Genomic DNA, 22,413 nt, shown 5'->3' with positions numbered 1-22,413 from the left:
CCCTTTCATGGGCTTGTCATGAACATCATTAGTTATCTTACTTAATCTTGAAGATTGCTCTTCAAAATGGTTGGATCAGTTTACAACTCTACCAGTAGTGCATTAATGTCTGAATCTTCCCATAACCAACCTCTCCAACGTTGATCATAATCCTTTTTTGTCATTTTAGCCAATTTGATAGGTGTGAGGTGGTACCTCATAGTTGTTTTAATTTGTATTTCTCTAGACGATGATTTAGAGCATTTTTTCATATGATTATAGTTTTAATTTCTTCATTTTAAAATTGTTCATATCCTTTGACCATTTATCAGTTGGGGAATGACTTATAAATTTGATTCAGTTCTCAATGTTTTAGAAACAATACCTTTATCAGAACCCCTAGCTTGAAAATTGTTTTCCAACTTTCTATTTTCCTTCTAATCTTGTCTGCATTTGTTTTATTATTGTAAAAACTCTTAAAATTAATTTAGTCGATGTCATCCATTTTGCAATTCATAATATACTCTATTCTTGTTCAGTCATAAATTTCTCCCTTTTCCATAGATCAGAGTATGATATCTTCTTTGGGGTCAAACTATTATACATGTTAAAATGCTTTATTTTTTTTCAGTATTTGGAATGTTATTCATTCCTTTTGTGTATGTATGCGGGTATATTCTCTGCTTCCCCTTGAGCTTTCCTTTGCAACAAAGAAAATATGATTATCAAAAAATTAGACTACTCTAGATTGCTTTTGACACAATCCATACTCATGATTCTCTATCTATAAGGAAAGCAAGGAGATATGCATATGCTCATGGAGCTGATGCTTTTTTCCTATTTGTACTTCTGATATCAAGATTTGGCACTTAGATCCTTCTTTTTTTAGGTTTTTGCAAGGCCACAGTAATAAGTATCTGAGACCAGATTTGAACCCAGGTACTCCTGACTCCAAGGCTATTGCTTTATCCGCTATGCCACCTAGCCACCCCCAACTTAGATCCTTCTTGTATTTCCTCTCATTATTTTAGTTTATATTATTGTAGTTTTCATGGATATTTTTCTTGTTCCAACTTCACTGTGCATTAATTTCTATAAGATTTTTGGTATTCTTCTAAATTGTTCATCATTTTTTTCTTTTGAATAATGTTCATATGCCAAAATTTGTACATTCAGTTTATTTCCAGTTCTTGATAGCACTGCTATCAATGTTTTGATGTGTATGGGAAAGTATTTTTTCTGTTTTTGACTTCTTTAGGATCTTTCACATTGTTCAAACTTGTTTCTCAGAAATCTTCTATGGCCTATGTATTTTGGTCCTGTCAAATCTGCTCTACCAAGGCATGTGACAGGCAGTACCCTTTGTCTGGTTCTCAGGAGAGTTAGTTTTAGACTACTGTCTAAGGTCTGGTTTGATTGTTGTCATGAAGGACTGGGATTTAGAACCCATTTTTCTAATAGCCCTTTCTCCTTATCAGATTATTAATTTTTTATTTATTTAAGAGCATGAATGAGGCCCTAGACAGATCCTTTTGCCTTTATGAAGTTAGGATGGGAATTAGGTGGAATGCAAGATATAGCTGAAATGCAGGCTAGACTATCACTTTGAGAGAGATAAGTGCTATGGAAGGCATTTTTTTAGTAGTATCTCATTTACTTTAATAGCAAAGTTGATGAGTAAAAAGAAGCTAAAAAGTGAGGGAAGGAAAGGAAAGGGAACTATATCTGGTATATTTCTCTTGTAAATTTCTTTCAGTCCAAGAATTTTTTACCTCATTCTAATGTCGCTATATGCAGTTAAACTCCCTATACTTTAGAATTTTTAAAAAAGTTTAATAATCTCTTCCTAAGAGATTATAACACTTTCTTGAGTTTATTATAGACTGAGAGAGAGAGATAAAGAGAGGCGGTCCTCAATCTTTATTGTTCTATTAGTTATTTTAAAATTTAAAAGCAAGTGTAGCCACTTGCTTAATTTTAGTTGTATATTTCTTAGGGGTTTTTTTTTTAGGTTTTTGCAAGGCAAATGGGGTTAAGTGGCTTGCCCAAGGTCACACAGCTAGGTAATTATTAAGTGTCTGAGACCACATTTGAACCCAGGTACTCCTGACTCCAGGGCCGGTGCTTTATCCACTGTGCCACCTAGCTGCCCCTATTCCTTTGGTATTAAAGGAGTCTCACACATGTTGTCTTTATTTTACAATTTAACATATTTAACATGCACTTAATATAATTCTTAGGAGTCTTAAACTATCCATCCCAAAAATGATCTTATCAGTACTACTAGATACTTATAATTTTAATTAATATTATTGCTTGATAACTTTTTTTTTAGCATTTCTTTGTTAATTTGTAGTCAGTGAATAATTTTATAAAACAAGATATGCTAAGCACTGCAAATAAAAAGGAAGGTAAAACATAGGCCCTAGTCTCAGAGTTTACAATCTAGAGGAGGAAACAACTTATAAATAGCTGCTTACAAATAAGACATACATAGGATATCATCACAGAGGTAGCTTGAAGGCATTTAAAGGAATTGGGAAATGTGAAATTTGAAGCAACACAGAAAGTCAAGTTGGTAGGTAGGGATAGTCTGCAAAATATTGTACATGCAAGATATATATACAGTGAAAATAAAACCTGCAGAAGGTTTGAGGTAAGTTTTGAAGGAAGCCTCTTATTTGGAAAACTGGATTAAGGAAAAAAAATTTTAATGTTATTTTTTTCTATTTTTATTATTTATGTAAGAAACATGAACGTTTTTAACATATAAAGAACAGAAGAGATTATATATGAAAGAATTCTGTTGCAAACATTTATTTAAAATCCTGCTTATTTGTGTTCCATTCTGAACTTCTCTTATTTATTTTTCATTGGTATTTCATCATAATTTTGAGCCTTGAAAAATAATCCACCCATGTGTTATTAGAATGCCCTTTATTGTCTTAGAACAACGGAATCAAATATGGATCAAATCCAGCTTCTTGTCTGTTTTTGTATGGCCCATAAGCTAAAAATAATTTTTACATTTTTAAATGCAATATTTAAACAAATTAAAATAATTATTTTTCACTTTAATATTTTATTCATATCTCTAACTATATACAATGGTAGTTTTTACCAATAATTTTTTGTTGCCAGTATTTGAGTTTTATAATCCCCCCATCCCTTCCCCCTTCCCCCAACAGAATGCAATCTGATAAAGGCTTTGCATATTGAAATTGCTTGTTTTATGTGTGAGAGAAGAATCAGATCCATATGGAAGAAAGAAAACATTAGATGTAACAAAATTACATAATGCTTAAGATAACTTTTAAAAATTGAAGGTGGGGCAGCTGGGTGGCACAGTGGTTTAGAGCACTGACCCTGGAGTGAGGAGGACCAGAGTTGGAGTTTGACCTTAGATGCTTAATAATTACAATAATTACCTAGCTGTGTGATCTTCATAAGTCACTTAACCCCATTACCTTGCAACCCCCCCCCAAAATTGAAAGTTATAAGCTTTGATCTTCCAAATGAAAATATTTAAAATATAATACATAAATAAATTTATTCAAAATAAATAGAGGAAGCACTGGCTAGGTGGCACAGTGGATGGAGCACTGGCCTTGGAGTCAGGAGGATCTGAGTTCAAATATGGCCTCAGACAATTAATAATTACCTAGCTGTGTGGCCTTGGGCAAGCCACTTAACCCCATTTGCCTTGCAAAAACCTAAAAAAATAAAAATAATTAGAGGATGATTTTGAAAGAGGTGTAATAGCAGCTAGATACTCTGTTTTGACTTAGGTAGATAAAGCATTTAGTAAAGAAAAAATTATTCAAAACTCATCAATACAAATTGGGTAATATGCAATTTCTACATCTGCATTTTAGAATGCAGGGTATATTCTTTAGGATGGTTGTATATATATCACTACAGTGAGTCATGCATGTGAGTGCTGTAATGTTGGACATAACTAGAAATATAATAGCAAATGTCTCTTCTGTCTTTGAAATTATATTTCTCTAATTCATCTTTGTGCTTGTGACTTATCCTGTCTACAGATTTTATCATAAACCTCTGCTAAAATGTTTCTAGTGTTTCATAGGGATCACAGTTAAATCTACTTTTTCTTTAGGTTATCTTCACCCTTTTACCTTTGTATGGGTTTGTTTGTTTTTTGATATCATGGATTCCTTTGGTAGTCTAGTGAAGCTCAGAATTTTAAAGAATGCATAAATTTAATATATACGATGATGAAACAAATTACACTGAAATAGTTGTAATGATATTTACAAAATAAATTCATGTGCCCCGGGTTACAAAGTTTTATTTGGAAGTTAGTATAAATGTTTGTTGAATGAATCAATTACTTTTTTTTCTAAATGCTCCCATTAATTCTGATGGAGACAGTGGCCTAAAGCAGTTTGTATTTCTTCAATATATTCTTTTATTCCTGAAGGTAAAGTTAGAACTACATTGATGAACTTGGTAGGGCTACTTTGGCTTTCTCACATTAACGGAAAGGCCACAGTGATTCATTTAACAAATAATTATTATTTTTTTTTTCAGATGCTAGGCATTTTACTAAGCACATGAACTTTTTTTACCTTTTTATCATCTCTTCCGGGTACAGATAGCAAATAATTATTGAGCCTTTGCCATATGTGTGGTAATAAGCTAAACCCTGTAGGAGATGCAAACACCAGGCATGTTTCCTTTCTATAAAAGTTGAGAAGTGAATGCACATGGAGGAGTGGCTGCCTAGATGTCTTTTAACTTATGTGTAGCTCAGGGATATTGTCTCGCCTGCTCTCATGATTACCCTGCCAGGCAGACCTGTAATAATTCTCTACCTTTTTATAGGTGAAAGAGCTAAGGCTTTGAGAGGGGAAATAACTTTCTCAGAATAGTGAACTTTTGAGGAACTGACCCTTAGAAGATAGAGTGAACTTGGTGTGGAAGAACTGAAGAGTAGGGAGGGCCATCTACCCATTTGGTGACATCAGAAGAAGGGTCATATCATGGGAGATATCTTAGAAGTTAGGGAGTTTAATTCCATAAAATGGATGCGGAAACTGAGGCCTACACATGTAAAGTAACTTAAGGCTAAAGTCACACAGGTAATCTTAAAAGTGTCAGAGATAATAGTTGAACCTGTGTCCTTTGACTCTAAATCTAGTTGCTCTTTGTTAGACTATGCTGCTTTCATGAAAAAAAAATGCATATTTTTAAAGGAGATTTTACTTTTAGCAGTAATTTTATTGTTAACTCACAGCCCTTTAAAAACAATGCCCTCTATGTGTACAGTATTATAACTCATGATAGCAAAGTCTCAGGCATGGTAGAGTAGTAACTAATGTACTAACCTGTGCATTTAACTGTGTTCTTCCCTATAAATAAGTACATTTTAGAGAATCTAACTAAATTTCCAGTTTGCCCAAGAAAATAATTGATTTCCCTTCCTCATGTCATTTGATAATCTCAGATCTTTTCAGATTAAGTGAATATAATAGAACTGAATATTCTAGAACTGTAGTATAGGAAATACAATCTTTTATTCCTACTACCCATCTTTTTTTTTTTTTTTTTTTTTGGAAGACAACATTTTTGTGAGAAGAGTAGCCAGTCAGGAACAATGGAAAGGAGAAAGGAAAATACTGGTAACTATAAGAAAATAAATAAGAAGAGAAAAAGGAAAGGAGTTATTAAAGAAGTGACAAAACTGAACTTTTCTGAATTGGATTTTTGAGTCAGGGCAGTAATTGTTGAATGAGAGTTGGAATAAGTTAACACATGCTTCTTTTAACTAGCTGTTCCTTCTTTGTTGCCAGGAACATAGAGGCTAAACCTTGAAGGGGAACCATTTCCTTTTAACATACCATTGAGATCAATCGTCTAGGAAACTTGGCTTGTGATGAGGCAACTAAATGGAAGGACTGTGATGAGGACCTCTGGTAGTAGAGAAATGGAATTGGGGACTTGGAGGGAAAAGCATTCTTGTACAGTATATATTGGATCCTGGAGGGACTGAAAGTAGAGAGTATACTTGAGAATCCCTAGGATCTCTTTGAGATAGGAAAGTTTTTCTCTACTTGGTCCTTTTTCATCTAGTATTTAGGAATATAAGATGTGATTACTTGAGTCTTCAAAGAAAACATTAATGCAAAAGGAATACTGATTGTTAATTCTTTATTGCAGGCAAGGTGTGAGGTCTTCTGTTCCAGTCACTATGGTACGAGAACGAAAATGTATATTGTGTCATACTGTATACAACTCAAAAAAGGTAATGATGGGAGAATAAGAATCTTTATTTTCAGAGTTTATCATTTTCAGATTTACTGTGTATTTCATATATATATATACTACATTAAAGTTCTTCTGATACCTGATAATGGTATGTTAGTCCTACTTAACTAGTTTTTAAAAATTGAACTACAGGGAGGAAGGGATAGTGTGAGCAAAAGATTATAGTATCTGATGAGGGACATCTAGCCTGACTAAAAATGAAGTTTGGAGAGTAGTAGTAGTAGTAGTAGTAGTAGTAGTAGTAGTAGTAGTAGTAGTAGTAGTAGTAGTAGTAGTAGTAGAAGAAGTTAGGATTAGATTTTAAAAATATGTGCTTTAATTGTGCTTTATTATGCTTACATATTGAGTTTTTATTTATTATTTTCTTGATTTGGAGGTGTTCTAGGTTCTTGAAGGTTATACCAATTGAGTTTCAGCTCTGATACTTCAAATTAGAATAGCATCAGGAGTGTTAAATCCTTTCAGCAAAGTTGTCTGTTATCCAAGGAACAGCCTTGTTGCTAGGAGGTTAGCCAACCAACAATGAATTCTTTGGCCATTGCAACTTTTTTTTTTTTTGATTTTTGCAAGGCAAATGGGGTTAAGTGGCTTGCCCAAGGCCACACAGCTAGGTAATAAGTGTCTGAGCTCGGATTTGAACCCAGGTAGTCCTGACTCTAGGGCCCGTACTTTATCCACTGTGCCACCTACTGGCCCCATGGCCATTGCAACTTAAGAATATTTTAAACATTTTGAATAAGATATACAAAGTTAGAATAATAACATAGCATCAAATATCTATGCATACTTTTTGGTTTTACCTTACTTAGACCTCATAAAGGGATGGGGGAAATGGAAGAGTGTGTAGAATAGATGAGCATACAGGGACATTTATACTTACATGCCTTTGAAATTGCATTGAATTTGGAGTAAAATATGATTTAAGGTCTGTTCTCGTTCTCTTAATTTGTATGACTCTGGAGAAGTCACTTTTCAAAGTTTTCACATCTATAAATTGAAGAGATTGGATCAAATACAATTAACAACTTTTAGATCTCATTCTGGGATCCTTTGGTGTTACATTAGTACCATTTTTTCCCATTTTTCTTATCTCTAAACAAATGTAGCTTTCACCTTTTGGTATTTGGTGCAGAGATCTTTTAAAATTAATTGAAAGGATAGACTCTATTCACCTTGGCCACATTGCAGATTTTAAGCAGGTTAGTGGTATGATAATACAGTGTTTCTGAGAAGATTCATGGTATATTAAGATTAGTTGGATGGGGAGGCAAAGGTCCCTCTAAATGGAGACTAGAGTGCAGTGCTAAGTATTATTTTCTAGACCCATGCCTAAAACATTTCTCCCTATATTCTTTCTCTTTCTTTTGAAAATTAACAGGTGGATTTTTTTGTTCCTTTTTTTGGGGGGTATGGAGAGTAGTTTTGGTTATCATTGAGTCATGAATTTTTTTTTTAATTATACAAATATTTTGTTTTCCAATTACATACAGTGGTAGTTTCTACCAGTTAGTTTTTTGCAAGGTTTCCTGTCCTCCCTTCCCACCCCACTCCTTCCAACAGAAGGCAATATGATATAGGTTTTACATTTGCATCTTTGTTAAGCATCAGTCAAAATTGAATGTGTTGTGAGAGAAGATTCAGATCCAAAAGGAAGAAAGAAAACATTAGAGATAGCAAAATTACATAATATATAAGACAACTTTTAAAATTGAAGATAATAAGGTTTGGTCTTCATTTAAACTCTACAGTTCCTTCTCTGGATACAGATCCTATTTCTCTATCACAAATCCCCTATAATTGTCCCTGATTATTGAATTGATGGAATGAACAAGTTCATTATAGTTGGTCATTACCCTGTGTAGTTGTTGATGTGTATAGTGTTCTTCTGGTTTTGCTCATGTTACTTAGCATCAATTCATGCATGTCTTTTCCAGGCTTTTCTGATGTCCTATCCCTCATGATTTCTTTTATAGACTCACGGTATTCCTTCACATTCAAATGCCACAGTTTGCTCAGCCATTTCCCCAATTTATGGGCATCTCCTCAACTTTTAATTCTTTGCTACTACAAAAAAAGCTGCTGTGAATATTTTTGTGCATGTGAGATTTTTACCTTTTTTTAAAGTCATGAATATTTTCAAACTGTTATAGAAAGCATGATGCCACTCTACTCTTAACGCTAATGAGATATGCTTTCTCATTTAAGTCTGCTTACCTGTAACTCTGACAAAATTTGATTAGTCTTTTTGTATGTAAATAAGCATACATTTTTGATTTCAGAACAAGTGAAAATGTGAAGTGATAAAACAATTTCTCTTTTTCTAGATGCCAAAGCAGTGCTTTTCAGACTTTTTTCACCTCAGAATCCACATTCTTAAAAAATTATCAAGGATCCCAAACAACTTGTATTTATATTGTTTATTTCTTTTTTGTTTTTGTTTTTTTTAGGTTTTTGCAAGGCAATGGGGTTAAGTGGCTTACCCAAGGCCACACAGCTAGGTAATTATTAAGTGTTTGAGACCGGATTTGAAGCCAGGTACCCCTGACTCCAGGGCCTGCTTTATTCACTGTGCCACCTAGCCACCCCTATATTGTTTATTTGTATAGATATATTGTTTGAGAAACTAAAAATATTAGAATTTTATAAAAATAGTTTAGACTTTGTGGGACCCTCTTGGGGACATCCAGGAATGGAAAAATCTCAGGCTTTATGCTGAAATTAAGGTTATGATAAATTCTGTAGAGTGAATAGTGAATAATCTTTATATGATAAAAATTTTTACATTATACATAAACTATAATGGACAATTTTGTGAGCACAGAAAAAAATATTTATGGTTCTTTAGGACTTCCTTTTCTTTTTTTTTAGCCTGTAGCAATAGCATTCCCAAATCACTTACAAAAGCTCAGTAATTGAAATTTTGAAGATAAAGTGAATGTATATGTTTTATAAGTCATTTTCTATTATAATTGCTTGATCATAATAGAATTTTTCCAGTGTGGTTCTTTAATTTGTTACCTATTAGAAGAAACATGAAACTTTTGTATGCGTGTGTACTGTACTTACAACTCTTTGATGCTTGATGATGGTTAGAGGTGACTAGGATTCTTGAAGATTTTACCACTAGATTACATGGTCAGTCAGATAAACCCTGCGGTATTGGAAAAGCTTAATATATAGGTCCAGTGACAAAATGCCTTCTAAGGACCAGCTTATTTCATTTTTTGAGAGACTCATTACCATGTTGCTAATGATTTTTTTTTGTCTGGGGTAGCTTATGAAATCACTTACTAAGAGATGCAACTGTTTTAATCTGTGTTGGTGCAAGTATGCTGATGAAATCAAAGTCTTTCAATGTATTGAATTGATTTTACTTAAGGTCTGAGATGTGATTCAGAGAATTATTATTAAAGAAAATCGATTTAAATGTTAAGATTTTGTTCCTTTTTGCAGCAAAAAGAAATTCACTTTTTGTTTATAGGAGCAGAAAGATCTTTTAAAATCATTGTAGATTAATATAACTTTGTTTAATGTTCAAGGAGATGGATGAACATGTACGGAGCATGCTGCATCACAGAGAACTTGAAAACCTGAAGGGAAGGTATGAGAACTTCATTTTCCACTAATATCTCTTTATGCCCAAGTTTTCCTAATGATCTCTATTATGAATTCTTTTTTATGAAGCATACTAGTGGATTCTGTTAGGGTAAAATTAAAAGGGATAAATATAACATTTAGGAACACTTAGGAATATTATTTCAAGGATTCATGTATCTTATTTAATGCTTAGAAGTTGTGGGTTTGGGACTTGGAGGCAAAAAAAAAGAAGAGAACAGCAATTCAAAATTCCATAACATGGACTTGTCTTCCTCTCCAAATGTTAGCATGTGAAAATATTTTTGATCTCAGGATCTCCTCATAAGCAGTTTGCACTGATTTGTATTAAGCCATGCTCATTTAGATGTTTTGTGTAATATTTCCTGATCCCATTACAAAATATGCCCAGAGTGAATCTTATCAGTTGCATTGATGAGCTAGAGTATCCCAGGGGACCAAAGTTATTGCTTTAGGGCACAGTGCCTTGTATATAGTGGGCATTTCATTAATATTTCTTGCTTGATTTTCCAATATTTTAGGGATGAAAAATTCTGAAGCCTTGTTTCAGTGGACCAATGTACTTTTTTTTTTTTTTTTTTTTGGTTAGGTTTTTGCTAGGCAATAGGGTTAAGTGGCTTGCCCAAGGCCACACAGCTAGGTAATTATTAAGTGTCTGAGACTGGATCTGAACCCAGGTACTCCTGACTCCAAGGCCAGTGCTTTATCCACTACGCCACCTAGCCACCCCGGACCAATGTACTTTCAGTATAGACTGATAAGTATTTAGAGTTTTAGTTATCTGTCACTTACACTGCAAACCACTCAGCTAGATCTGTTCTGTTTGTTAAGGACATTTTATTCAGGAATACTAATAATAGTAGTAATTAACAACAGGCACCTTATGTATCTCAGCATTTGAGACTCACAGTAACTCTGAGAGGGGGTACCTTACAGGGCTTATTGCCATTGTGCTGAAATTTGAACTGATTTAGGATGTCTAAGGTTCAAATGCTATTAAGGTATTAATGTACTGGTCAAAAATGATTCCACATTACTTCTTTGACCTTGTACCTTCTTTCTTATTTGCCACATTTCTCTTGAGCTCTTACCAGTCTTTACTAGTGTCTAGATATTTTGGGCAAATGGGCTACTACTTGTTTTTTTTTTTTTTTTAAGGTTTTTGCAAGGCAAATGGGGTTAAGTGGCTTGCCCAAGGCCACACAGCTAGGTAATTATTAAGTGTCTGAGGCCGGATTTGAACCCAGGTACTCCTGACTCCAGGGCCAGTGCTTTATCCACTGCGCCACCTAGCCACCCCTAATACTTGTTTTTGTATAAGATAATTGATCACTTTTTTTTTGTAGTGATCATTTCATTAATTGATCAGAAGGGAAAAACAAAGCACATACTGAAAACTTGAATATCTTTGAGAATGGAGGAGTTTAATGCCAAGAATAAATTAAGTGATAATTAAATAATTATTATATACTACTTTTTAGTTTTGGGCATCTTTATCAATATTTCACATTCATGAAACTTTCAGGAAATTGAATCTTATTTTACCACTTGAACATTCTCCCTTTCTATAAATTTACATGCTCCTCATATTACTATAATGATTTCTTAGTCCCTATCATCTAGATTCATTGTTTTAGATGAAGTTATATTCACCTACTATTTTTCCTAAATACTCATTTCTATTCCTACAAGCCTTTTTCTTTCCAGATCCTTTACCTACTGCTTTTAACCTACTAATTCATACTATCATGTTCTTTGGAACTCCTAAACTATACTTAACAAATCTCTCTACATCCTCAAAAGTTTTCTTGCAACTTTCCTTCTGGCTTACTCTTAAGTGAAATTTGGTTTTCCTCTGAAGACACTCCCATTAATCAACCAGCATTTATTATATACCTAATGTATGGTAGGCATTGTGTTGGGAGATAGTGATATATATAGTTCTTGCCCTCAGGGACTCTACATCTTATCAGCAGATGTACATAGAAATGTACATATAAAATATGTACAAGTTAATGTTGCCTCATAGAGAAAGTGGTCCTTGAACTGAGCTTTGAAAAGCTGGGGCTTGTAAGAGGCAGAAGTGAGCAGAGAACATATTCCACATAAAGTCATGGAGATGGGAAATGTGGTGCTGTGTGAGGAACAGCAGGAAGGACAGTTTGATTTAGTTTAGTTTGTGAAGGAGAGTAACATATGTGATTCTGTAAAGGTAGTTTAGAGCTAGTTTGTAAAGGGCTTTCAATGCCCAGCAAAAGAGTTTCATATTTTATTTTAGAACTTATTCAGTAGTTGAATGCTATAGTTTGACTTGTGTTTTAGAAAAAAAATTATTTTCCTCTTTAGCTTCTCCTTTGGTATTTTCTACCATGTCTTTCTCACTTTCTCTATTTTATTTCCGAACATATGCATTTATGGGACCAACATGGTTAACATACTCTTTGTTTTAATTATCACTTCCAGACCATCACTGCTAGATAACCTTTCTTTAATATCCATTCATTCTGATTGTACCCATTTTCCCTATCTTTGTTGTTTTCATCTACTATCCAGGTTATACCTAGTTTTCTCAGTGATTCTAGTTCTTAGTTCATGCAGTCTTCCTCTCTACCCTATTTCCTTTCATTTTTAAGTACTTTAATAATATTGATATACTTTCTCACACTTTCTTCCATTCTATTAAAATGACAACTTGGGTTACATCTTAGATCTTACCATCTTATTGTAGCTATTATTGTTATTTTTTAGTTGTGTCTGACTATTTATGAACCTGTTTGGGTTTTTTTTTTTAAGGTTTTTTGCAAGGCAAATGGGTTTAAGTGGCTTGCCCAAGGCCACACAGCTAGGTAATTACTAAGTGTCTGAGACCGGATTTGAACCCAGGTACTCCTGACTCCCAAGGCCGGTGCTTTATCCACTACACCACCTAGCTGCCCCCCCCCCCCGGGGTTTTCTTGGCAGAGATATTGTAGTGGTTTGTTACTCTCTTATCTAACTCATTTTACAGATGTGGAAGTTGAGACAAACAGGGTTAAGTGACTTGCCCAGGGTCACACTATTGAAGGTCAGCTTTTTCTCTCAATTCCCTTTATCTTCTAAATTCTATATATGAATCATACCCATTCTTCACTTCACTGCTACCATCAGAGTCTGATCTTCCCAAGATTCTGAACTTTATAGTTTTTGCTGTATAACCATAAGTTTATATCCTTTATTCTTTAATACCTTTATAGTAACACCTAAACCATTTTTCTGTCCTTAATGTGACTTAATCTTTTGTGCCTCCCTTACCTCATTTGCCTTATTGTCCAACCTTGATCCCACAGTCTGCCATTAGTCTTTCTAGCCACTATATTAAAATTCTAAAACATTCACATTCTATCATTGCCACTTTGCTGTTCAAATTAATCAGAAGGGAGTTCAAACACCCAAGGATCCACAGTTAGAATCACTTAAAATTTATTAGCTCCCACTATAATGGAACTGATATAATGGAATACTATATTCCATAAGACAAGAGGTTGTCACACTTATCCAGGAAAATTATAGTATTTACATGCATCAATTAAAAAACAAGAGTAAAGAGAAATATAAAAAGGTATATAGAAACAAGGAATCAGAAAAGTATATAAGGAAAATGTATTTACATGCTAGTATTGGAAGATGACAGAGACAGGTATCCCCTTAGAATTCTAATGTCATCAGCTTCATACTACAGGGAGTTAAATAAGCAAGGAATAGGAAGTAAAAGGTGATGTTATTTACAGTGAGAATATGGCTTGGGGCTATATATGGAATATTAAAAAGGAGCAACAAAAGAGTGAGAATTTTAAGTGTTTCCTGTTTCATTTATGAGATAATACCATTGCAGTCCTATCTATAATAGCTGCTGTGCAGGGTGGATCTAATCCCACCATGGAAAATGGATATTTTAAGCTATTATGACTTCTGGAACCTATCCCTCAAAATATCTAAATAAGTTACTAACTTTCAATTCTTTCCTCCATGACACTCATTTCTTTTCCAATTTTTTCAAGTGTCCATTAATTTAAAAACTTTATTATTTTTTTGCAAGGCAGTGAGGTTAAGTGACTTGCCCAAGGTCATATAACTTTGTAAGTATTAAGTGTCTGAGGCTGGTTTTGAACTCAGGTCCCCCTGACTTTAGGGCCTGTGCTCATTGTATTCACTGAGCCACCTAGCTGCTCTCTTAAAACACTTTTTGACTCTTTTTTTTTTTTTTTTTGCATGGCAAACGGGGTTAAGTGGCTTGCCCAGGGCCACACGGTTAGGTAATTATTAAGTTTCTGAGACCGGATTGAACCCAGGTACTCCTGACTCCAAGGCTAGTGCTTTATCCACTACGCCCCCTTTTGACTCTTAAAATAGTTTTGTTTTCTCTCTTCCAAACTGACTTTTCTTTCTTTTTTTTTTTAAATTTATTTTTATTAAAGATATTTGAGTTTTACAATTTTCCTCCAATCTTGCTCCCCCTCCCCACAGAAAGCACTCTGTCAGTCTTTACTTTGTTTCCATGTTGTACCTTGATCCAAATTGGGTGTGATGAGAGAAAAATCATATCCTTAAAGAGAAGAAAAGTCTAAGAGGTGACAAGATCAGACAATAAGATATCTTTTTTTTCCTAAATTAAAGGGAATAGTCCTTGAACTTTGTCCAAATTCCACAGCTCCTTATCTTGATACAGATGGTATTCTCCTTTGCAGACAGCCCAAAATTGTTCCCGATTGTTGCACTGATGGAATGAGCGAGTCCTTCAAGGTTGAACTTCACTCCCATGTTGCTGTTAGGGTGTACAGTATTTTTCTGCTTCTGCTCATCTCATTCATCATCAGTTCATGCAAATCCCTCCGGGTTTCCCTGAAATCCTGTCCCTCCTGGTTTCTAATAGAACAGTAGCATTCCATGACATACATATACCACAGTTTGCTAAGCCATTCCCCAATTGAAGGACATTTACTGGATTTCCAATTCTTTGCCACCACAAACAGGGCTGCTATAAATATTTTTGTACAAGTAATGTTTTTACCTTTTTTCCTCATCTTTTCATGGTATAGACCCAGTAGTGGTATTTCTGGATCAAAGGGTATGCACATTTTTGTTGCCCTTTGGGCATAGTTCCAAATAGCTCTCCAGAAGGGTTGAGGCCGGATTTGAACTCAGGTAGTCCTGACTCCATGGCTGGTGCTCTATCCACTGCGTCACCTAGCCACCCCATTAAGATAAGCTTTTTCAACACAATTTTGTTTTGCTGGTTACCTAAGATCAATATAGTTTCTAGACTGAAAAGACATGAGCAGGGGTGAGCAGATTTTTGTCTTGACACACAAAGTCTCTAGGCAGGAAAAAGGAACAAGGGTCATTTTGGTGGCTAGTAAGTAGATCATGGCATCCAGGGTTGCTTGCTTATGACAGCGAGCAGATACGGGAGTGGCTGTAGGGATCACAGAGTATCCCAGCTGTTCCTAGTTCATTATGTCAGGGGGCATAAAGCAGGTAACAACTAGGATTGAATTGAGAGACTACAGATGCCTTGCCTTTGGGAGAGAGAGGATGGAATAAAAGATCAAGGGTGAAGAAATTAAGTAGGAATTCAAGAGGAAGAAAGGAATAAGGGAAGGTATGAGAGGAAATGAACAGCTGACAAGGTGTCAAATTCCCAGCTCTGCCCAATCAGATTACAGTTTAATTGGGAAATATTTAACAAGATAGATAAAAATACAATAGAATGTAGATAATGTTTATGTGGTTTTCTAAGTCCGAATGCTGCCCAGAGAGAACCTTATGTAAAGTTAAGTATTCTTGAGTTACAACTCAACTCACTACTAGGTTGGGTCATCCCCCAGAATTGAGAGTAAGTGGAGAGCTTATATGAGGAAGGAGATTTTCTATTAAAAGTATTAATATTTGTTGTTGGAGTATTTAGTATTTCTCAAGGATGCCAATCATAAACTTAGCTTGAGTTGTAATTAAACCAAGAAATTGATTCAAGGTGCCAGAAGCATTATCAATTAAGAACTTGATCAAGTTTCTCTGACTCTGGACTTGAGCTGACTACACATTTAAAGTTAGCTGGCTTGACAGAAGTAGCCATTTTGTGATTATTTATTGTCATTTCTGTGACTCTGTTCTTGTTTTGGTTCTGGTTTTCCTTTTAGAAAAACCCCATATTTTAGTATAAGAACATTCCTTCCAAGTTCTTTCCAAAATTGAAGCCTAGTTTTAATTGCCATTTAACTATAGCATTCTCTGAAATTTGAGAGTGACCATTTGCTTAGCACAGCTGTTGACTTCCTCTAGTTGAAATGCCTTTTTCCCCCCCTTTGAGATGATAAGCCCTTCCAAAGCAGAATACAGACCACATGTATTATCCATCCCCAAATAAAGCTCAGTAAACTGAAGGCTCCTCCCATTATTTGCTGTGGTCCAGAATCCTTGGATTCCGGGCAAGGTTCCAGCTGTCCCAGTTTAGGTTGCAAGGTTGAGATTGGCTCTAGCCACCTACTCTTTTCCCCTCCCCTCTGCTTTCACTGGAGGAATGCTTTTGAGCTAGAGATTAAATGTAGCTGCTATCACCAGGCTCTCTGAGTGCAGCTGGCACCATGGGTGTGCTTCAGAGCAGCTCCGGTTTGCTCTGAGCCCCTGGCCCTGCCTCCCCTTTCACCATGTTTCCTCTGACATGATTTTGAGTACAACAATTCAAGAAGATTCTTCCTTTTGTATTGCATTATTCTCAAGTATATTTACCTCTTGATTGTTGGAAAAAAATCATTCTAAATTGTTTTTTTTTTTTAAATTACGTTTTCATAGTGGTGAAAGGGGCATTAAAGTTCACCTGTATTCAGTTTTCACTGTTTCAAGTTGCTTAGTGCCTTCAGAGGAAATCTCATAAGATCTAGTGTGCCTGCAATGCCTGTGGGAAGAATTGAGTGTCCCTTATCTCCTTCTTGTCCTAGGGACAGTAACCATGAGTGCCGTGTATGCCAGGTGACAGTAGTAGGCTTGTCAGCTTATGCAAAACACATTTCCAGCCAGTTACACAAGGATAATGTTGATGCCCAGGAAAGAAAAGAAGATGGAAAAGATGAAGAGGTGGAAGAAGAATACTTTGACAAGGAACTTGTTCAGTTAATAAAACAAAGAAATGAACAAAGCAGGTCAGTATTTTCTATTAATTTTAAAAATACTCTGTGAGACTGTTAATCTTACCTACCTTTCACAGCTTTGTAGCATTCAGATTAAAGTGTTGACTTCAGAGGTTAATTCAGGATTGTTGTATGCAAGGATATGCAGCAGGGCATTATTCAGAATTCTTTTCTGAAATTTTGAAATGCAGAACTAATTGGCTTAAGAATTAAACCTGATTTATTGGCAAAGTTACCATTTCTGTATTGGCAAATGAGTATTACATATTTGATAGCATTGCTTTTATATGTCAAACTTGTTAGTAGTAGGCTGCTTTAATAGGGCAAACAGGTCTAAAGATAATTCTTGAGGATAAAATAAAACAACTTTTTGCTAATAAAAAACTGCTTCTCATTTTATAAAAATTGTAGACAGAGAAGTTAATTATGATTTAAAACCTTGGGCAGAGAGCCAAAGCAGTGGGATTAGTTGAGAGACTTTTATCTCAGAAGGAGATGGAGATGGCTTCATATGTAATAAATATGGAAACTAAATGTCTCTTCTTTCTTTTGTACACCTGATTTTTCCCAAAGATTTATGATATTAAAATTTACTATTGGTCTGTAGTATTAAAGTATCATGTTAGAATAAACCTATTTTGTATTTCATAAGTTTTTATAACATAAAGCCCTTCATGGGAGGCTTGTCTTAAAATTTCTCTAGCAGCATGATTTCTTATATAGCTCAGTGGCTTAGTCCTTCAAATGACATTCCTGTTAAATTCTGCATAGCAGCAGCTCACACCCTTCCTGTGTTGTAGTTGAAGTCCATATTTCATTTTTGTTAGTTTTCTATTATCAGTTTATCTATTTGTGAATAGATTACATAAAAGGAAAAGATGTAGGCTCTTCAGTATGCTAGGTATTTATACTAGTTGTATCTTTGGAAGGATACTTTGATAGATTTCTGAAGTGATTTATTGATGCAGTCATCTGCTTTCTATCCATTAATGTTCCTACTTGTCTTAATATTTTCCAAGATATTGTTTTAGTTAATGTACTATTGAGTAGACAGGTCATACCGGAACAGGATCTCTAATTTTGGAGCATTTAGTAAAAGTTTTTCTAAATATTTCTGGAACTGAAAAGTCTTACTCAATTATTGGTTTATTAGATTTGGCATTGTTAGACTGCCAAGAAAAGAAAGCTAAGATAGCAGTTTACTTAATACTTAAAGAAAGCATATTTTCAGATGAATACTTTTAACTGCCATTGTGTAGTTTGGGTTATTTTATTTAGAAAACTTTTTTATTTCCACATTATCTCATAGTATTTTAAAATTTTTAGTTGAATGTAGGAGCTTGAATGCTAATGAAATTGAGTCCAACTAACAGTAATTAAGATTTTTGATAATACTTTCCATTTTAAAAAAATATTTTTACCTCCGTTATTTCATTTGATCCTCCCAACATTCTTGTAGCTTGTTATGAATGTTCTATGGTCATGTATTTGATTACTAGACTTTCCCAGGGTAGCACAATCTTTCTGAAAAGATTTATATTGATTTGAGGCAAGGTCATAGACCTTAGGAACGTCATCAGGAAGAAATCCAACCAAGTAATGTTTTGATCTGGGGTGAGGAGTACTTTTCTTAGGGAATTATTTTAATATATGCTCCCTTGACATTTTATTTACTATAATAGTTTTCCTGGAGTTCAACTGTATTAAATTGGATTGTTCTATCCTAATTGTTTGATATGCTGAAACTTGTGCTGGCTGTAACATTACCACATCTGTTTTGTTCCCTCAGTTGAACTGCTAGGATTTATTGCTTATTTATCGTTCATTGCTATTTAATTCTTGGTCCTATTTGTAAAAGCCTGTCAAGGGGAGAAACAGTAACCAAAATACAGCACTTAACATGATGTCCACTTCATTGTTGAGACTTGCTCAGTATTTGTTGATGATTAGTGATGTACCAGAAAACAACCATAAAATAACATAAAGAATACTACCAGTCAGGTTCAGTAACAGCTTTCATGATGAAGGTGGCATATGAGTAGAGCCTTGGAGGAAATTTTAGGTTTGTTTTGAGGAAGAATCGGGCAGGGAAGCATTCCAACCACGTAGAAAGTTTTTGTGCAAATTCTTAGAAGTAAGAGATGGAATGCTGAGTTCAGGGAATACCACGGAGGGTAAAGGTGATAAAATAAAAACAACTATAATAGCATGGTTTAGAGCTAGTTTGGAGAGACTAAATCTTAAACAGAAGACTGATTCATCCCAGAGGCAGAAGGGAGACACTGAAGATTCTCAAGCTAGATATATTCTGAAAACCTAGTTAGGAGACCTCCAGAGTCCTAGTCTTTATTTAGTGCATGAAGCAAAACTGTGAGTCACCAAGTAGTATTTTTATTAAGCTTCGTATTCTTAAAATACTCTTGGGATGATAGCAGTTTTAGTAGCTGACACACCTTAGTCAGATTTTTCTTATTAAACCTTTTTTTTGTCCACTTTTGTAGAAGTGAGAAATTGACATACTTTTATGGAATTTTCAGCTTTCTTCCTGACCAATTATCTTAATGTCTTAAGACTTGCTAGATTATCTTTCATGTGTTGGACTATTTTGGTTATTTAGTGCAATAAACTCTTGCCACAGAGTGGTTTAAGAGTGATTAGACTTGTTTCTAAGATTGAAAAGAAATAAGAAATGTTTGTAAATCACCAAGGAAAAACTGTTTGTCTTCTAGACAAGATGAAGCATCTGTTACTGGCCAAGAAATAAATTCTGATGACAGACGACAATGGCGAAGAGAAGACCGAGGAACTTACCAAGAGAGAGATACTTACGATCAGCCATCTTGGCACCATCGTGCACCACTTCAACGAGATTGGAAGTGGGAGAAGGATGGCTTTAATGGTGGTCGGAAAAATAACTTTCCACATTCCTTAAGGAATGGTGGTGGACCAAGAGGACGTTCTGGGTGGCACAAGGGTGGTCCAGGAGGATCTTCAAATTGGTATCACAATCACAATAATTCTGGAGGTGGTTGGCATGCAAATAATGGAACAGTAGATTGGCATCATGGTGGTACAGGAAGGAATTCTAACTGGCATTCTGAAGGAGCAGGTGGTTTTTGGCACATGAACAACAGTAATGGAAATTGGCAATCCAAGTCACGTGGTACAAATAATTGGAATTATAGTGGCCCTGGAGACATATTTCAACCTGGAAGAAACAGGAATTCTAACTGCCAAATTGATGACATGACCATGCTATGGAATAAGAAATCTAATAAACTAAACAAGTATAATCCAGAGAGATATATTTGGAAAAGGCAAGAAAATAGAGGTCCCCTGGAAGATAATAGTGATTACCTATTGGATTTTACAAGTGATAAGCTTCCTTCAGAGGGCTTACTTGACTTCAGCAGTTCTGAGCAGCCTGAAAGTCAAACCTCTAAGCAAGCAGAAATTACAACTTCTAAAACTAGTGGAAAGAGTGGTAATATATCAAAGGATAAAATTCATCGCTGGAGTCCATACCCATCCCAGAAAATTGTAGAGCCACAACCAGGGTTGAAAGAAGCTACTGCTAAAAAGTCAGAGATGGTAGAAGAACCTCCTTTTCTTTTTCACCTAATAACTACATGTGGGAAAGATCCCAAGAATAATAATACAGATAATTGCCCAAAGCTGACAACACAGAAAGAAGCTCAGTCTGGATCTTTTGATCACAAGGTAACTTCTGATCACACTGTTTCCAGTGAAGCAGTGACCACTTGCACATCTAGGGTAATACCTGAACAAGAGAACAGCTCACATAAAATGCCATCACTAAAATCTCCACTCCTTCCTATCCCAAACACTAGATCATTGTCTCAAAAACAAGATTCAAAGAAAAACTCAAAACCTTTGTCTTCACCTCCCAGAGAATGTCAGACTCACTCAAATACACTTAGCTTGGAAGAGAATCAGAATTCCTCTTATGTATCTAAACTGCGAAGTTCATCTTCTCGTGTCTTAAAAGGAAATAATGGAATTCAGAAGGAACCTGTTGAAAATATAGGTGAAGTTTTGCGAAAAGCCAAGGAAGTGCTAAAATGTGGTCAGGCTCTGCAAAATCCATTACTGAGCAGTACTAAAAGTATCAAAAGCTGTGCACCAGAAAGTAAGAATGAAGAAGAGTCTGTGAAGGGCTCTTTGAATACTGAGCTTCAAGAATGTACTCCAGAAGATGGAGGTGATACAGAAGTATTGGACCTCGAAAAGCACAGTACAAAAGCTGAAGATGTTGGTCCTGCTCTTCCCAAAGGGTCACCTGGTGGCCCATCAGAATGTAAACATGCTGCTATTGAGAAAGAGAGTGATGACAAAATTATGAAAACAGCTGGAAAATGTCCCATTAATTCAGATAGCCCCATAGGTCGCCAAAAAGAATCAGAGTTTCAAATGGATTCTGTAGCTTCTGAAGCTAGTCCTCAATCTGATTTACAGCAGGACTTGAAAACATCACTAGAAGATGTTCAGGTTGAAGATCCTAAATCAGCTTTGCCTTTTGAAACAGAAAGCTTTGAGAGCAATAACTTGGATGTTGACCTCCAAAAAGGTACAGGTCAAACTTCAGGCTCTCTCTTGCCTGAACTAAGCAAACTTGGTTTTCCTGCCTCTCTCCAGCGAGATCTAACCCGGCACATCAGTTTGAAGAGCAAACCTGGGGCTCATCTTCCTGAGCCCAATCTCAATAATGCACGCCGCATTCGAAATGTTAGTGGGCATCGAAAGAGTGAGACAGAGAAGGAATCAGGGCTCAAACCAACCCTGCGACAGATTCTGAATGCTTCTCGAAGAAATGTCAACTGGGAGCAGGTTATTCAGCAGGTAACCAAGAAAAAGCAGGAGCTGGGCAAAGGTTTACCCAGGTGAGTACCCTTTTTCTTTGTTCTTTAAAAAAAAAAGTTTTTTGCAAGGTAATGGGTTAAGTGATCTGCCCAAGGTCACACAACTAGGCAATTACTAAGTGTCCGAGGCTGAATTTTAACTCCGGTCCTCCTGACTCCAGGGCCAGTGCTCTATCTACTGCGCTACCTAGTCACCCGTTTTTTTTTTTAAATTAAGTATTTTTTAAATTAACTTTTAGTATTCTTTTATTTTTAAATTTTGAATTCCAAGTTTCTCTCTTTTAATCCCTTACCTCACCCATTAAGAAGGCAAGCAACATATATCATTTATACATATGAAACCATGTAAAAGAATTTGCATAGTAACCATATTACACAAAAAGTAAGGAAACATAAAAAGTGAGAAATGAATACTTTAATTTATACTCAGATTTAATCAGTTCTCCCTTTAGAGGTGGAGAGCATTTTTTCATCTTGTCTTGGAT

General features: G+C 35.3%; 1 protein-coding gene across 2 annotated transcripts in view; it reads left to right on the top strand.

Annotated features, from left to right (window-relative positions):
- The window catches only part of ZNF106 (zinc finger protein 106), a 90,003-nt gene that overhangs the window by 5,538 nt on the left and 62,052 nt on the right, over nucleotides 1-22,413 (top strand). For both annotated transcript variants that reach the window (XM_074235174.1, XM_074235175.1), the window contains exons 2-5: nucleotides 6,163-6,247; nucleotides 9,810-9,871; nucleotides 16,860-17,060; nucleotides 19,778-21,949. In XM_074235174.1, coding sequence (XP_074091275.1) covers nucleotides 6,194-6,247; nucleotides 9,810-9,871; nucleotides 16,860-17,060; nucleotides 19,778-21,949 — 2,489 coding nt within the window. In that variant the 5' untranslated portion in view covers nucleotides 6,163-6,193. The remainder of the gene's footprint in view (nucleotides 1-6,162; nucleotides 6,248-9,809; nucleotides 9,872-16,859; nucleotides 17,061-19,777; nucleotides 21,950-22,413) is intronic.

This window comes from Macrotis lagotis, chromosome 4, assembly GCF_037893015.1.
Source record: "Macrotis lagotis isolate mMagLag1 chromosome 4, bilby.v1.9.chrom.fasta, whole genome shotgun sequence".
In the NCBI taxonomy this organism is placed as follows: Eukaryota; Metazoa; Chordata; class Mammalia; order Peramelemorphia; family Peramelidae; genus Macrotis; species Macrotis lagotis.
Note: the sequence above shows the minus strand (reverse complement) of the source record. Positions and strands in the feature narration are given on the sequence as shown.